Genomic DNA, 14,633 nt, shown 5'->3' on the forward strand with positions numbered 1-14,633 from the left:
GGGTAAGTGGTATCAACTCTAATTTTTAAATATTCACTTTTATTCTGAAAATACAAATGGATTGCAAGGGAATAACAGGAAAAGGAAAGTTAGCTGAAGCAAGAGAAACAGAAGAGCTGTAGATGAGCTTGGAATCTTCAGTATTTAACCTCAATTAAGTGTTTGCTGAGTGCTTATTCAACTATCTTACTAACTTTAAGTCAAAAATCAGTTCTGAAAAATATTTCAGAGTCTTTCTCCTTTCAGATACCTTCTGGTGTTGGGCTGCAGGAAGATGAGGAACACTAATGAAACTAACTTTCAGAAAATGCTCTTAAATGGCTGTAGCTTTATGAAGCTCTCATCTGCACTGTATTCTTTTTCTACTGGATATAAAAGATTGTATTTGAATCATGTTTAATTATCACAGAAGTGACAAAATTAATTATGCCTCCACAAGGCTCATATTCCTCCTCCTATCTCTGTCATCAAAAACCTGATTCTAGTAAGACACAGCTTTTGCTAACTTAATTGCAAAGTGCCATTTTTGACAATGCAGTCACTTAAGTGGTATTCGGGAAGTACATCTGAAGGGGTTTTTTCCCCTAAGAAAAGCAAAGCAAAGAAAACAACAAAAAGCACCCTGCAAAAACACAATTATTTTAAGTAGATACATAATTCCACATTGCTGTGAGGGGGGAAAAATATTTAGATTCTGTTCTCACCTGGATTCCCCATCTCCACCCCAAAGTCTTATTTACAGTTCCACATAGATAAGCCAGTTAACATTTATAAGAGACTGTTTGAACTGAAAAAAATATATCTCAAATATAACATGCAAAGAATGGCTACAGCTTCCCAGCCATTCAAACCACAATACTATGAATTACATGCGGCACAATAGAAATGGTCCTGTAGCACTATGTTCCTATTTTGCCCAGGAAATTTCTAGGCTCTTAAAAGCTGCATTGGCAAAAACTTAAGTGTCTCCAATGAAAACCAATCATTACTCTGAATACTATTAACAGATACCTGTAAATATGCTTGCATTAGAAATCAGAAGACAAAGGAAGCATAAGCGCGCTCATACAACTAAGCTCTCATACCAGTAGTATATATAGCTGAGGATCATGCAAGACAAACACAGTCAGATGATTATTTATGGGCGGATTTACATACTGCAGACCTACTCTTGCTATGCTTCTTATTCATGTACAGCTATAGTCCTTCCAGGTATAGAGCTAATGCAGAAGCCGTTTAGTTTCACATAGCGTAAAGCTTAAACTAATAAAATCTGGTAAGATTTGAATTTGCTGTACACAAGGCTAGCTCTCCTATCATCCTGTGGCACACTTCCGTTCCCCCAGAACATATGTTGAGGATGCAGTTAAGCCAATCTAATGACTAAATGCTGGCAAAAGAAGGTATCCTGTGTTTTCAACCTCTCCCTCCCCGTTGTTTTGTTTTGTTTTGTTTCTTTTTGTTTTTTGTTTTGTTTTGTTTTGGGGTTTTTTTGTTTGTCTGTTTTGTTTTTAAAACTCAACCAGACATTCCCTTTCCCCTCCTTACAGTGGTACTGGCACTTATCTGACTCCATGATGAGGTAGTTCAGTCATCAAGACATGAATTTTTAGGTTTTTTTCCCCTTTAGCATCCAGTTGCAGTTCCACACGCAGCTGAACTAAATGCTCACTGCCACCAGAAAGGGAAGATATTACTCAATCCTTTGTATTCCTTCTCTTCTCTAAGCCTTATGGTCCCCATCATCTCTGCCACTAATAGGATGCTTACATGAACCAAACTAGCTAACAACAAAAGAACTATCCTGTCTTCTTACTGGGTATGTTTTTTCACTCTTTAACAAGTTAAGCTGGCTCAGAGAAGGGTCCAACAAGCCTCAAAACTGGTATAAGAGTACATAAGCAGGAGTAAATCTCCAAAGGCCTTTTGGCAACAATCACTCAGTGCACCCAGTGAAACTACGTGCTGTTTTCTGCCAGTTTATCTCCTAAACTGCTTTATGACAAGCATTAACGCCGCTGCAGGGTAAATATTAACAGTGTACTGCCAGGAGACTGGAGAAAAGCATTATCACTCTCCTTTTCCCTATGTTGTATTACAAAACCCTTCCACAGTGGCTCTATATGAGATGAGGCTAAGTGGGCCCAACCAGGCATATTAACAGGGCCTTGCACCAGCCAGGTTTGTTCTTTTCATAGGCACTCTAGTCTTCATACTTGCTGATGTTTTTTATATTATCTAGGGTGTGCTTGCACCTTCATTACCCCAAAACACAGAATTAATCGTATAACAAAGCACACAAAAGTCTAGCTAGAGATTGCAAAGGTAAATTAATGTAATCTGATGATATTTTGCAGTTCAGCTGCAGCTAACTATAACAAAAATGAACATTAAATGGTCATTTGTAGGTTAAGCTTTTAAAATCTAGAAATGCTAAATTGAAAGATACCTACACCTTCTACATGTGCAGTTATAATGCTGTCATTGAGTACCAGGGCATAACCATGTACTTAATCACAGATTTTCTTACAGTTTAAAAATAGCTTTAAAAGATTCAATTGTCTGTAAGTATCACTTAATAGGTTTGATATACCTTCTGCAATTACACTTCTGATTGCTTTCAGGATTTTTGATACCTGAAAGAAAGGCCATGTAATCATGCAGCTATATAAACTACAGTATAACTTTGTTTTTATCTAGAAGAGCCATTCCAGATCTCTCTCTCTCCCTCCTCCTCCTTCCCCCCCACCTAAGTTTTGTCTCTCAAACTATCAAGGGAATCTAACAATGTTTTCAATAATACATTGATTTATAAGTGCTTTCCCTGAGCATTTTGTTATGAAGCATGCAAATATAATACCTGAAATCAATTGCATTGAGTCCCAATAGCATACCGGCAAGCATATTTGCTTCTTCACCAAGAACAATTGCTCCATCCTCATAAAATCTCCTTCAATAAAAAAGAAATTAGTTCAGTTAATACCATTTTCTCTCCAATAATAGTGTTTTTCATAGTTAAACAGAAAACTGGAGAAATCCAGTTTAAATAAAAACAACTCATGTGAATGCCAGGGGCATTCATGTTTCATTTCAAATAAAGCAAACCAATAGACTGCACAGCACAAAACACCACAACCTTAGAGCACATAAAAATTTAGACAGAAGCAAGAAGAATTTATATTGTTAGCCCTAAGAAATAGTAGAAAAGGATGGACAAAATGCAGAGAAAATGATGAAGATATGTTATACTTTACTGCTCAAAGGAAGAATTTGTGTCACGTACATTAAAAAAAATAATTATTCCATCATATGAAAAAAAAAGTCCTCTCACAATTTTACTTGCAGGCTCTTTTAAGTTCAACATTCACTCTTCTTTCTTAGTACTTGATTAGTTTTAAAAAAATATTTTCACAAATCAGCTGTTTTCCAGGTAGCATACTTTTTCTTAAAATACTGCATGCTAGGAAGATGTATGCTGCATCCAGTTATTCTGAGATTTAAAATTTTCATTATTTGAAGAAGGAGTGTTTTCTTAAAACCATTTTTTATTGTAAAACACCTACTGGCCAAGGTTTTAAAATTCCACAGCTTGATGTCAAAATACACTTCACATACCCTGCTATATGCAGACTTATGAAGGCTGCTTGAGAAAGTGACCAATAAAGCAACAATTTTAAAATCTGTATTCCCTCACCACCTCCCCATTCTCTCCCATTTATTCCAACTTTCTCCTCTCAGCTACCACAGAAGCTACTTCCAGACAGAAACGTCCCAGGCACGGGGCAGGGGAATAGGACCCGCCATTGCCATGCATGGCCTTGTAAAAAAGGCATTTGGCCTGTTCAGCAAAGTAGCACACAACTTTAAATTCTGTGTTAAAGGAATCTTGGCAGCAGAGGCAGAAAGGTCCACCTATACATTCTATCAACGTATGGTTGCAAGAAGGTGCCAGGTTACTGAATGCAACCTATCTTTCAGACAAATACTAGCAACACTGCCCTACCAAAAGCTCCATCTGTTTTAAGAACTGCATGAAAGCACTGGGATGGCTCAGTGAGAGCTCAAGTTGGCTGCATGGCGAACATCCAGAAAAGGCACATTTTGGGGCACAGCTCCAAAGACCGAACTGTGTTATAATGCACACTGTCAGAAGTCCTACTTTTGCAGTTTCATAACAGACATCCATTTGCTGTAAGGAAATGAGTTGTCCAAGACCTTGGATGTTCTCAGTGGAAGCAAGAAATCTGGAAGACTTCCTCTGGGAAGACAGAGATTATAGTCCTGGCACTGAGGCTATGATGCACAGACTCAGCTCTCTACCCTCTGGCTTCAGGAAGGGCACCAGGAGGCTAAACTGGCCACTGGTTGAGACAGGATACTGAGCTAGATGGAGTTTACAGTCTGATTCAGTACAGTTACTCTTATCTGTGAACTAACAGCAATGCTCCCAGCACAAGCTGATTACGAACCATTTCACTGGCATTTGTAAAATCACTGCCAGGTAAAAATCTCTACTGTGTTGAGTTTATCTTGTAAAACGGTGCCTAGGAAGTAACCACACAAAAAAGACAGGGCATACTTGTAACAGTGAGATGCAGATGTTAGTCTGACAGTGGCAATGTTTCTTAAACCAGCTACAGTAACCCAGCCAAACAGCAGTCCCCTTGGAAAACTCACAAATCTTCTTTCAGTGTTATACGGTTGACATCTCACAACAGAACAGTCTACTTTAACTTAAGAGTCTGTGTTGACCAATTTGTTAGAAGAATAATTTTGTGCCCATGCTTAATCCAACCCCCTTCCAAGTGTAATATGCAGATCCAGCACTAATAATGTGCTACTTCATTAAAGGATTAGCCTTAAGATTGGGCACCCAAACACAACAGCGAGGTTTAAAAAGAGCTAGCAGTATGATAGATGAATCACATATTCTACAGACACGTGTAACATATGATATTCATAGTTTATATAAGTAATTATTAAAGATACATATAGCACAATATGGAATTTAAAATGCTAAATAAATGGTGCAAAGCATCACCAAAAAAATCAGACCACTTATTAGGTATCCAAAATCCCACACGGGAAAAGAAAGCGTGTCCATTATTGCTAGTGGATTTGAAATCCACACTACCAAGATCTGAAACTGTAACTTTTATTTCCATTAGATGTGTTTAAAATATTACTTCAAACGAAACTTTGCACTTACTATGTTTGGAATGCAAGAGAAGTTGTTTCCAAAAGCTATACCACTGAAAGAACATTCAAATATATGAAACATTAACATGTTTAAATAAACGACTTTGAAACTGCTAATAAAATACTACTACTGTTATCCACTTGCAAACAAACTGCACTACCAAACAGGGACAAAGAATGTACTACTTAACTACATTCTTTGTGACCCTCCTCTTCCTCCTCATCTCCCCCTCAAAAACCCAAGTGACTTTTCAGTTTGAGGCAACATGAGTAAATCTTTTCCAGAAATCTTTGTTTTATGAGCTTCTTGTCTACTGTAAATGCAAGCAAATCTGGGTAAAATAAAGATGACAGGTCTGGAAACTTCAATAAAATGGGATATTTACCTAGTTGTGTTTCAAAGTCACCTTAATATTGGCAAAATATATGGAGATCTGTGGACAAATAGTATTACAAACAGAAATAATATTCTAAATGAACAGAAGTCCTTACAGAGAAAATTCTTATTGTTTAGATAGTCCATTCAGTATGTCTAAAACTTTTAGAGTCCAACATAAAACACCACAACATGATACAGACTCACTGATGTTTAGATGACTTCATCATAAATCTACAAGACACACTTGTCACAGGATAAAGCATCATATAAAAATCACATTATCTAGAACCAGTCCAAAACAGCCAGAGTATTTTTTATCACAAAGCATATTCTTGTCCATAACAGCTTTTACCATTAGAAGGTACAACAAAAATCTGTTACACATTTTTCATATTACATCAAGAGTCCTAGCTATGCCTGATCACTAATTCTCCTCTTCTATATTTCTCAAAAGTTTCCTGGAATTCTCTTCCTTTCTTCTTCAAGAAAAGTTCCTATGAAAATTATTTTTTTACTGAGACTCTAGGGTTTTCTGTCAACCATACCTAATTTTGAAAGGAACATTACATCTTCTATCCTTATCATGCTACAATTTCAGAACTAGTTCCTTCTTTATAGAGGTTTTCTTCTCTTTTGACCTTTCAAGAATTCCAGACTTATTTGCACATTTTTTAAATCACAAAGGGATTTTCAATTTTGCAGTTTTACGCATGCTAAAATCCAATTGATACCAACTCCAGATGTCTTTTACCAGGTTACAGCTCTTTTACTAGTGACCTCCTTTCCTATACAAATCAAGTAGAACATTCACTTTCAAACCTAAGTTCCTCACTTAAGCAACATTTGCTAAAATATTGCAAAAATAAAAGTCTTAGAGACCTGGTTGTTTTGAAGTCTTTCAGAGCTGTTGAAATATATTCAGACAAATGCTTTTCCATAAGTGCTACTCTGATCCAGGCTCGACCCTGCAAGAAGAAACAGATATCAAATATTTAAGTATTACAGAATGAAACACTTAATTTTACATCTGAAAATGAACACAGCTGATTTACCTGGGTGAAATGAACTGATTAACAAAATTAACACTAAACAGAAATTGTTGCTAAGATGTACTTCATTACAGTAATAATGAAAATAGAAAAGGCATTCTTACAAATAAACTTTATTGTGAAATAAAGTTCTCCAAAATTTGAAGGGGAAAAAAAAGAAAAAAATTATTTTTCTTTAATTATACACATGAGATTTTCAAAAGGCTGGAGTATATAAGTGGTAGCAGATCAGGGCAGCAAGCTTTTCATTTTAAAGACAATGGTATTGGAAGCATCTAATCAGTTCCAATGTAAAGAAGCAGTAACCTACCCTCAAGGTGATTTAAGTAAAAACTAATTCTCTGCGTTCATTCAAATATTTGTGGGATAAATTAAAAAAAATTCTCAGTGACATATTTTTATTATGTAATTTGCATAAATTATTTTTTCCCCTCAGTAAGGACATCATTATAGAAGGTGCAGATAATTTACAGGAATGAAATCAAATCTAAGAAGCCTAAAACTTGGAGTCCAAAAGCAAAACTTCAAACAGTTCTATAAACAACAGCAATAGCTTCAAAAATAACCTTTAGGAATGTGTTGCACTATGTTTACAGGTCTAGTGCACAGGATGTAGTTTACAATAAAGAGACACTTCAAATGGCTGCCATAGTTATGATTGTCATTTTGAGAACACCAGGAACACTTCTTGTAACCCATATAAACTTACAAATACTTGTAAAAATAGTAAGACCTCTTTCTGCTTAATATATTTGGTGATAATTGACATCTAGCTGAATATCACTACAGACATTCTACCAAAACCACTTGTAGTAGGTTATAATCCTAGTTTTAATTTATATAGACCTAGATCAAACTAAATTTATAGTAAGATAGGCAGATGCTAAATAACAAAAAAATTAACTTTCATAAATACCACCAACATAGCAAGAACTTTAACATAGAGTGCACTAAAATGAAAAGCATGTGTATCTGGATAGCTGCCTTTATGTTGCAGTTATTTAGAACATGAGTGCAACAGTCAAACCCTGATGCTGCTGCTTAGCTAACGACTAAAGCCTATGCAGCTCCAGTGAAAGCAGGGCTAGCTAGCACTGGCAAACCCTTACTAACAGCTTCCAGGCTGAAGCAGACACCCCTTTGGACCACCAGTAAAACTGATGCATACCATCGGTGTTTGTGTCAACATGCCTCCAACCTTTTCAGATACGGACAGCCAAAATACTCCCACATACACCTTTAAAAATTCAACACCACTCTCCACACTTGCTGCACAAATTAGCTTTTTTGTTTACTATTTAGCATGGAGTTTTCCACAGAGTAAAAGAAAATTTACATTTATTTATAAGAGTATTTCAGAAAATAGCTTTGCATCGTATTATCTACTGAATTTAAATATCCATATCTATTCAAATATTGGAATTCAGAAACACCTTTAAAATACATCTCAAATATAAGCAATATAATCATCAGATTCTAGAACATGAGTCTCTTCAGAAAGTATTTGGAAATAAGTTCTCCAAATTATCTGAATTTTCAGATCTCAACATAAGCAAGAAGAAAAGCTGCATGACTTAAATTATCAGTCTACTACTCCAGTACATTGAGTGCTAGGAGGAGCATGTAATATTCTGGATAGGAAAACCAGTCAATAGCTTTTTGCCACAGAATCTCAAGTGTTTCAAAGCTTTCATGCAAATTACAGATATGTTTAAATAAACTCGTTTATTTAAAAATGAGTCTATACAAAAGAGGAAAGGAGCAACAGTAGACATAGCAAATAAGCTGTTCCGCAATACTACAGATCATCAGAATGGCTGCTCAAAGATCTACTAGATTCATGGTACTGCTTGATCTAAACATCATCTTTTATTGAAGAAAATTGTGGTAGTGTAAATACCTGTAATTTAAATTGTATTAACCACAGTCATGCCCCTGAAAAAAAACCTACAAAGTTTTTGTATATAACAAACTAAATATTCCCACCTCACCAATGACACCAACTGTGAGTAATCCAGAGTACAATAAAAATCTGGAACACTGGGATTTTTAAAATAGCCATGGAACACAGTTTGGATACTTGTTCAAACAACTGATTCCAGTTCATTTTGGAATAAAAAGAAATAAGAATATTAATTTGTGCATCCTTTTATACTTCTTATACTTTCATGTCAGAAGGTTCTCAGTTATCAATATGCTTTACACATAAATACAAGCTATTGAAAAGCATTACAAGCTATTGAAAAGAACTTATAATCTCTATCCAACAGTATTTTTCTTAAGGTGTTGGTCTATATTGTCTCACGCTATTAAGATTTAATGACAGGTCAGTTTAAAGCTTATTCTTATTCAGTTCATATGCACAACAACACATTAAATTTTTACTTCCTTAATGTTTCCATCATACCTACAATCAGGAGTTGTGATGTCATTTCTATATAGATCCTTTAAAACAATGGATCTTTACTAGCAAATAAATCTGTTAAAGGCTTCCTGCACAATCACGCCAACAAACTCAAGAGCTAATCACACCTTGTCCATTAGTGCATAAATTATATACAAAACAAAATGATACTTAGGATAGGGGAAAAAAATATCAAATTTCTATAATTTTAAAATAATATTTGTTAGGCATGCCCACATGAACTTCATTTCCCTCAACATACTGCATTTCCAAAAAATTATGTAAGTTCAAAAATGTGAAGGCAATCATTTTATAATACAACATGCTCACGGAATAGAGAATTTGAGATTTATTCTACTGAATAACAAATTTAAAAGGAAACACATTCAGATTTAAAAGTGGGGTTTTTTTAAAAAGTAAATATTTACTAGGTACATATAAAAATAATTATTTCAAACAATAAAAAATTTTGTGGGGCAAGCTTAGTAATGTGTTTTTCTTCTGGGTACAGAAATGTCAGCTATATTTTATACAGAACAACGTAATAAGAAAGTCAATTTGACCTTTCTCTTCCCTACCTTAGCTCTAGAAGAACCGACATTCTCCATGTTCTCAATACTGCAGATGCAATTGTGAGAGACTTTTCGGCAAGCTACTCGAATGTAGTCCCAGAAACTACGAGGACTTTCATAGCCGAACCAGGTGATCTGACCTTAAATCAAAATACAAGATATGTAAAGATTTATGAACCTCCCTCTCTGCTTATTGGAGATAAACATAATTAAAATACTTCCCTACAGGTTGCCTGCACTGACAGGATTTTATACTAGCAAGTCCAGAAATTCCTACTGAAAACTGGCTCACGGGTGTAAAAAAAAAAACTTGTATTATGCAGTTCACCCTGGCTTGAAAACAATGCACAAAGAGAAATTTGGGGCTTTTGTGTACATACAAAATGTATGTACATGTGTATTTTGTTGTTTTTTTCCTTGTTAGTATGCTATAATAACACCCGAGTTCTTCAAGGGACTCTTAAGTCACAATAGAGCACACACTGTTGTGACTTTAAAATATGATGCAAGAAGTATTTCTGTTAGTTTTAGGCAGTACCATGTGTTTCACTAATACAGTCAAGTAAAGACAGTTTTGTTCTTTAAAAGAAAATAATTTTTATATATAAGACAACTGTTTGCTGTGGTAGTGTTAGCTTTATTTTAGGAGCAGATTGGAACATTTCAAAATGTGTTTTCACTTTTTTTTTTTTTGATGGAGAAATTGATGCATGATCAAGAAAAGTTTTACAGTCACAATTTATTTTGAGTACACCCAGAACATTCCTTGGGAAGTTGACCAAAATTAATTGAGCAAATCAATACCTCTTCTGGAGCTTTAACCAAAAATCCTTCGTATTTTTTTCCAGCTTGGAATGTATTGCAGTTAGAAACCGAAAGGCAAAATTACATACTACTTGCAACTGCTCCACACAAAATAAATTTCATCACAGACGCAACAGTCCAGCCTCATTTTTCAGACTGAACAGCATACAACTGCTAACAGGTATGTAAAAAGTAAGATGAACATTGCCCTCTGGTGACTGCCATTATTACATACGTGCAAAACCTTTCCTCCATATAAAATGAGATCTTATTGTTAAGCGAATTTTATTTTAAGTCAAGTTGTACTTCTGAGGTTTTACTAATTTATCAGAAAGACCCCCTAATTCTTTTGCTGCTAGAAAGCTCAGATTTCAAGAAAGAATATATTAGATTGATATTGTCAATCGTATATACTGAAAATAAATGCCAAAATATGATGACAAGGATATTTTTATCTAGCACGACTTATCTTAGCTCCAAGCATAGCCAGAGTAGTGTCGAGGATCTGCCCCCTATGATCTTAAGAAATTCAAGTGGTGCGTTTTTTTCCCCTAGAGGATGCATGTAACTTGACTTTGTGGACTATCTGCTTACTTCGCTACATGGATTTATTTATTAAATTCAAAGCTTGATGAAAGACTTATTAAAAAAAAAAAAGCAGTAAGAATTAACATATACTACTCGGCACGTCAAAGAAAAAACAAAATCCCAAGTTGCTTCAGTTACTGTAGATCCAGATCTTCTCAACTCTAAGGACTAAAATAAAAGAATTTCCATGAGGTAAAGCACTCTTACGAACTCACAGTTTTTGGTGAAATGCCGAGTGTAGCAGACAGCAACAAGAATTCAATGGCATTTTAACAACATGAAAAGCTACAGATATTTTTCATATTCTTTACCATATCAGAAACATTTCTGCCCTGGGAATTATACCCGCAAAATTAAATGCAGCTTAAGTGTGAAGATGACTTTGTGTCACCAATTCCAGTGCCAACTAATAAAGGCAAGTATATCATACAAGAACTTTTGTGGCTTTTTCAAACTATCTTAAGGACAGAATATATTCTGCAAAACATGGATAGTTTCACTCTATAGTTTTCTGAAGTCACTAATTCAAAGCAATTCCCTTTACCAATGAACACCTGAAAAACACGTCATTTAAAAACAAAAATACCTTTATAACAGAAATACATACCAGCACACAGCGCTTACTTGGCTTACACTAATCAACAAAGCAAGCTGGCCATAATTACAGTATACTCTGACATAACAGTGGGCTCTTATCTCACAGCCAGATCTGCGAGGGGGCATGATGGGTTTCAGACTTCAGTAGGAATTGCCTCCACTTGAACCTCACAGCCGACTCAGGACTTTTTGTGAATCAAGGACTTCTGTATTTCACTATTTTCTCCCTACAACTTTAAACTTTGTCCGCACTCTAGTAATTAACACCATCTGAAGAAGAACTTCCTTAATCATTCTATACACAGAAAAATGTTGGAAAAGACTATCTGAGAATAGAGAGGATGTATTTTAAGAGCTACTAAATAAGATATTAAGCTGTATATTCCCTACAATTTTAAAACCTTTCAGCCTATTAAATCCTATTTGGCCCTCAATGCACTCAATATACACAGCCATGAGAACTCTCAAGAATGAGGAATGAAATAGCTCCCACTACTCAGCACTTGTCAGGCTATGCCTGGAGTACTGTGTCCAGTTCTGGTCCCCACAATTCAAGAAGGACAAGGGCAGACTGGAGAGGTTCCAAAGGAGGGCCACAAAGATGTTCAAAGGGCTAGAGAACCTGCCCCATAAGACAAGACTGAAGGCTTTAGGTCTTTTCTCCCTAGGGAACAGAAGGCTCAGAGGGGAACTCACCATAGTATTCCAGTACTTAAAGAGCAGCTACAAAGAGGATGGAGGCTCTCTCTTTACAAGGAGCCACATGGAGAAGACAAAGGGCAATGGGTACAAGTTGCACTGGGAGAGGTTTCATCTCAACATAAGAAAGAATTTTTTTTTGCAGTAAGAACAATCATTCACTGGAACAACCTCCCTAGGGATGTGGTAGAGTCCCCATCGCTGGAGGTTTTCAAGATGCAATTGGATAGAGTGCTAGATAATCTCATCTAGGCTACCTTTTCCACAAATGGTTGGACCAGATGATCTTTCGAGGTACCTTCCAGCCTGGGCTGTTCTATGATTCTAAAATCATATCTAAATTTTAAAGGGTCCTAATAAACTTGAAAGCTAATTTTAGTCTACAACTCATATTCTGTCAAAGTACTTCTTAAGAAAAGAATAAGTTTCCTGGGAGATCCAAAGGACAAAGAGTATGTGGTCTTTGCCATGAAGTTTATATGTCATCAGAAGACACAGAAACTGACAGCTATTCCAACAGGAAAGATGTTATTGTTTTTGTCAGCCAAACAAAATTGTTAGATAGGCATGGAAGCTGCATGTTTAATATTAAACATTGTTCAAATTAATTCCATTCTTGTCTACAGAACTGCAAAGCAAATAAAAACAATCTTGTGAAAATTTCTTATTTCACCACATTTCTGAATACTGCTACACACCTAATTGTATCAACCCATTTCTGCTCCAGTCTAGATACAACTAGATACAAACATCCGCAATGCTAGTTGTTGCAGATCTTTTTTCATGCCCAAGAAATTCTTCACAAATAAGACATTAAACAGTTTGATCCCTACTCCATTGCAGCCCAATTTCATATCTACAAAGTTGCACAGTTGCAAAGTAGTAAGGACTAGGATGCTCTAAGGTACAGGCAGGTTTAGTCCAGACTTCCCTGTATTATTTAGTTCGCAGCAAATTTTTCTATCCCACAAAAAATAAGTTTTAATACAACTTGTTGCTAATAAACTGGCATGCTATTCCTTTGAGGAATTTCTGTGATACCTACTCTTTTATTTTGGGTCTACAGAATGGGTCATTAAAAATTTACAGTAGTTCATAAACCCAGTCCTCCAAGACAATTATAAATTCATTTAAGATTTTTGTCCATACAAGAGAAAGGAGAATGAGCTAAACCACAAATTACACAAGAGCCTTACTATTCCTTTTTAGACAAAAACAGTAATAGGGTCACTATGTGTGTATAAATATTACATCTAGTAACAAAAGCTAGTCTGCTAATAGCATTATTGCACCAAATAAAGGGCCACCACAGCTATATGCTCAGACTTTGTCTTTTTCATGACAGTAGTGCCTTCAGCTCTTATTTCCTTAACTTACCGTTTTCACCCCCATTATATCTCCGTTACCTTAACTATTTTATCCAGCAGACTTGTTTCTCTCAGGTTGAGCAGCATGATGAGCTGCATCTTACTCACTCACTTACCTGCTTCCTCACCTGTGACCTAGACTACAAATGCAAATTGTCTTCTGCAGACATAATTCATACCCTTTCCCTTTGTAACCACTGTTTATGCCTGAATTATTAGAATTCAGGGGATTTTTATTAATAAAAATTATATTACTATTCATTGCTTGAACAGAGGCTCCATGAAATAGCAGGTAGTAGTAAATGCTTTTTTTTTTTTCCTCCTAAAATTAAATAATAAAAAACATACGGGAAGAGATAAATTGTGCACTGCAAATATAAGAAAAGTCTTTCACTGCTTCAAAAATTAATTATTTAATAATTCACCTCACGATGAAGAAGTGCAAAAACTGAACATTTACCAGTGACGTCACTAGTACAGCTATTTACCATTACTACCACCAGCCTATTGATGATGCATGAAACTAGAACATTTTATTGAATGAGGAAAGGAAGAGAATTATTACATTTATCTTTCCATTCAAGCAGCACTCATCACCCTAGAAGCTTACTACTCACATTAAGTTTTCTGAAAGAAAAAGGAAAAGCAAGCAAACTCCACAGTCACTAAAAATCAGGAATAACATAGATCAGATAGAGACAAGCAGCTTCCATGGGCAACTCTAGCAGAAGCTTTTGATGTGTTTATAAAACCTTCTAAATGTACATACAGGAAAAAGTGCACACAAAGTTGTGAAAGTGTCAAAATAGCACCATACAGCACACTGTGTCATTATGGTGGCAAATGCAAATAAGTGTATAGATGACAAGTACGGTCACAGTAACCATGACATGCAAAAATTACAGAAGTCACAAGCAAGATGCACTATATATGTTGTCAGTGACAGAACTTAATTTATACATCAAAACTATTTCT

At 35.5% G+C, this 14,633-nt stretch overlaps 1 protein-coding gene across 3 annotated transcripts in view; it reads right to left on the bottom strand.

The window, feature by feature from the left end:
• RUNDC3B (RUN domain containing 3B) overlaps positions 1 to 14,633 on the bottom strand; it is a gene marked incomplete at its 5' end in the record, with an annotated part of 55,815 nt that overhangs the window by 30,614 nt on the left and 10,568 nt on the right. For all 3 annotated transcript variants that reach the window (XM_082306322.1, XM_082306321.1, XM_082306320.1), the window contains 3 exons: positions 2,861 to 2,950; positions 6,458 to 6,543; positions 9,610 to 9,743. In XM_082306322.1, the coding sequence (XP_082162448.1) occupies positions 2,861 to 2,950; positions 6,458 to 6,543; positions 9,610 to 9,743 (310 nt within the window). The remainder of the gene's footprint in view (positions 1 to 2,860; positions 2,951 to 6,457; positions 6,544 to 9,609; positions 9,744 to 14,633) is intronic.

Source organism: Platalea leucorodia (genome assembly GCF_965183815.1).
Source record: "Platalea leucorodia genome assembly, chromosome: 1".
NCBI lineage: Eukaryota > Metazoa > Chordata > Aves > Pelecaniformes > Threskiornithidae > Platalea > Platalea leucorodia.